A 4,093-nucleotide genomic window follows, 5' to 3' on the forward strand; every position below is an offset into this window, starting at 1 on the left:
TACTTTTTAAACACTAAAAATAAATAAAACAGAAAAGCCTAAATCCTAATAAGATGTTTAACTAAAATTATAAAATAAATTGTGCTGGTTTATAGTGACAGACAATGGGGCAGCCAGTAATTGCATCATGGGCAACCTGTTCTAACTTTCTCCTTATGCTTTGAGCACTACTAGAGAAATCTGCCTACCTCTGACCTCCACGGCCAAGAAGAGAGGGTTGATGTGAAACTAAGAGGAAAGCATATAGACAATCTTTTCTCCCTGATCCTATGAGCGTGTGGTATCCACACTATTTTAAATCCAATCCTTGACAACGGAAGTTAGCGTAGAAGATGTAAGACAAGACTTGGCTCAATGGCTACATGATAAAATAATTTGGTGCTCCAAGAGGAACTTACAAAGGAGTCAAATCTGGGACCAGCTCCTCGAGATTCAGCCACTGAGCCCAAGACTGGACACAGAGGCTGCAGACATCGCCTCCTTTTGTGAGTACTTGATATTCTTTGTGGTACCAAGCACAGTTACATGTGGAAATAATTCTCAGTTTATCATATCTTCTTGGGTATCTTGCTGTCAAAATCCTGAGAGACAGCTATCTCTAATTTACTCTAAAAGATAACATCCTAATAAATAATTTTTGCTGTCTTTGGTGATAAAATTATCACATTCTTTCTACCACAATGTGGAGAATGTATCGCTTGCCTGAAATTTGGGGAAAATTATTGTATACAACACAAGTAAGTCTCTACTACTATTTTCTTTTTGAAAAATTAAATCAATTTTATTGAAGGAAATCTAAGTATTCTAATTCAAAAAAATTTTTAAATGTTTGTTTTTGTCTATAAAGACAGTCAAAAACCAACCTAATGTCTGCTGGTACCAGTAGGTTTACCTGCAAGGGAAAATCAGTACATCACTTTGCTGTTACAAGTACCTTCTCTGAATAGGCAGTGATAAAGGAAATCTCAGTTGCCAAGATTGATGCAGTTGCACCTCTGGAAAAAGTGTTTCTAATTAGCTTTGGTTTTTCCACTGGGTTTGGTGCTGAAATCAACCCTGCCAAGGTGAGGGGCATTTATACCCATTTTGAATAGAATTATTGGGATATTGAGTTGAAAGGCCTCACACATCTGGGTCAGGTCTGATCATACCACCTGAGGAAGATCACACACCTGCCTCCAAACAGCTTTGAGTTCTCTCCTATCTGCCTAGGTCATCCTATGACCATTCAATATCTTTCTTATTCCCTCTTGGTCAGTAGTAAATGACAAATTAAATATGGATGACATTCACAAGTGGAAAATCAAGAATTCCTGGAAGTTAAACATAACACAATTATAACACAATCATGTCTTCTTCCACATTCCAGTTCATTCTTTCTTTCATTCAAAGAACTTTTATGGAGCAATTCACTATTCCAGGTGCTGGGATTCAACAGCCAGGAAAATTCATCAAGCTTATATTCTACTGCGTAATGTGATAGGTAGTGATAAGTCCTAATAAAAAGAAAAGGAGAGTAAAGGCACCAAGTGATGGAAGGGGTGTTGCTATATTAGACAGATTGGCCAGGAAATCCCACTGTGACTGAGTAAGCTACTGTTAAATTCCTGTTTCTGGAATATCACTCCAGACTCCCCAGCTCCCTTCTTTGAGGGACTGGTGAGTTTTAGTATTTGCTTTTTCCCAACATTATAGAGACAGAATAGAAGGGTTTCAATTTATTTTTTTTATTTTTATTTTTTCCCTTTTGTCTTTTTTCATGACTGGTAATGGATCGCAACCCTCAGTGTCGCGCCCGTACCGGACTGGGACAGGCAATGGGATCGCAACCCTCGGTGTTGCGCCCGCACCTCGCTCAGCCAGTGAGCAGCCGGTCTGTATGTGGGATCCGAACCCTCGGCGGGAGCGCCGCCGCGCTCCCAAGCGGTGCACTGTAGCAGTGCGCCACCGGGCCGGCCAAAGGGTTTCAATTTAAATAGTCTCATACTGGATGATAGTCAATAAAAAATAAGGCTTTGTCTTCATAAGGCATTGATCCTATAAGTAATTCAAAGTTTATAGATATCCAAAGGAAAAGAAAAAGGAACGGTTACAGGAAGGTGGAGACAGTTTTTAAAAACTGAGAAATTTATGGAATTAAATAAGTATTCTGTCAAGTAAGTCCTAAGATTCAATTAAAAATTATTAAACTACTTCTAACTCATGCTAATGCCTTGGACTTGAAACTCTCCATTTGCAGGTAGATTTTTGCTCCTGTGACAAGAGTGTCCCATATCTAGAAATACCTTGAGAAACTAAAACTCTCTAGCTATGTTTTATTTGAAAACATCCTTTGCCTATATCTCATGAAAGTATACACAGACTTGGCCTTCCCAACTGAGTAAAGGGACGTGTTCCCTTCGCTTTTGTTTTTTGGGTTTTCTGCATTTTTGTGCTTAGGTGACACCAGGCTCTACCTGTGTCATGTTTGGCCTTGGAGGAGTTGGCCTGTCTATTATCACACGCTACAAAGTGGCAGAAACAGCCAGGATCATTGGAGTGGACATCAACAAAGACAAATCTAAGAAGGCAAAGGAAGTGGGTGCCACTGAGTGCATCAAACCCCAGGACTTCAAGAAACCCATTCAAAATGTTTTCTTTGATGTGACAGATATGGGTGTAGAATTTTGCTTTGAGGTCCCTGGAAATCTGGACACTGTGGGATGTGATCTTCTGGAGTGAAAATTATCAATATTTCTACCAGTCATCATTTTAGATTTTACTTAAATGAACTTTCTTAAGTTTCCTCCATGTTCCTCTATTTAATTTTCCTTGTGCCCCATGACATCTCAGCTGGTGCCCTTTGCACACTCCTACAAATTTGTTCACTATCCCAGACAGGGAAACTAGAACTCCCATAAAGAGTTTTCTTCTCCCTCTCTGTTCCATCAGACCATTCCTTTGAATGGGCAGACATCCTCCAATAGGCAGGACAGTAAGCCTTTGTAAAGAATTCTCACTAAATTATTTCATAACGAGAAGCAGCCTAGCAACTATATTTTTAAGCCGGAAGTTTTAAGAAAGATAAGGTTAAAAACTAGATTAATGACCCTATAAAACAATGAGCTTTTCACTCTCAGCAAAGCCTTTCATAAGACTGAGATAAGTTCCCAAGGAAATATTTACTAATCTTGATTAATTTCAAAACAAAAGAGAAAGAAAAGGAAAAAAATCTGGTTGTTTTTTGGCTGAACACAGTGTTTACAAAAGAGAACAGAAATTGAGAGGAAGTTATTTCAGAATCTGATGCTTGCTTTCTTTGAAGATTTGAATAAATTATGTATTATTAGGTTGTATGTCTCTATCTTCTAGTCAGTTGAATGGAAACCCAAGAACTGTCTCTTCCAAACTGGACCCTGTTCCCAGCATACAAAATGTTTTCATTGCTCATTGTACATAAATTTCCCCATCTGTAAAAAGATGCAGCAAAACTTTTCTCACAGTCTTGCTCTCAGAAATAGCCTTTGAAATTACCAGTAGGAAGATGTCTGTTTACGAGTTTGCTAGCACATCATGTTGTACAAACATCTGTCTCCTTTGATATCTAAAAGAAAATGTTGGGGCCGAGCCCGTGGCTCACTCTGGAGAGTGCGGCGCTGGGAGCGCAGCGGTGCTCCCACCGCGGGTTCAGATCCTATATAGGGATGGCCGGTGCGCTCACTGGTTGAGCACGGTCACAAAAATAAATAAATAAATAAATAAATAAATAAAAGAAAATGTTGACTCTAACCTATAAATAAATAAATAAATAAATAAATAAATAAATAAATAAATAAATAAATAAAAGAAAATGTTGACTCTAACCAACTACCTGTGTCAGTAATGGTTCTTATAAAAATTATTGTTATTATTGCTATCATAGATGCCTTTACTACTTTCATTTCTGTTATTTTCATTTATAGAGTCCTAAAAGTCCCAAATAATGTACTAGGTAGCACACAAATATCTTAACCACGTTTTAGAGAATCCTTATAAGATAAATGTTATTTCAAATGAGGATAGGAAGAATCAGAAAAGAAAATCATAGACTCTTCAGCAGTCAAGCTGAGATTAA

At 38.0% G+C, this 4,093-nt stretch overlaps 1 protein-coding gene across 1 annotated transcript in view; it reads left to right on the forward strand.

Moving 5' to 3' along the window:
* Positions 1 to 4,093, forward strand: part of LOC103597179 (alcohol dehydrogenase 6-like) — a 32,441-nt gene that overhangs the window by 25,000 nt on the left and 3,348 nt on the right. Inside the window, 4 exon segments of the mRNA XM_008580982.1 lie at positions 637 to 737; positions 848 to 1,064; positions 2,440 to 2,697; positions 2,833 to 2,835. Of these exon segments, the coding sequence (XP_008579204.1) occupies positions 637 to 737; positions 848 to 1,064; positions 2,440 to 2,697; positions 2,833 to 2,835 (579 nt within the window).

The sequence above is a fragment of the Galeopterus variegatus genome, unplaced genomic scaffold, assembly GCF_000696425.1.
Source record: "Galeopterus variegatus unplaced genomic scaffold, G_variegatus-3.0.2 Scaffold2228, whole genome shotgun sequence".
NCBI classification, from domain to species: Eukaryota; Metazoa; Chordata; class Mammalia; order Dermoptera; family Cynocephalidae; genus Galeopterus; species Galeopterus variegatus.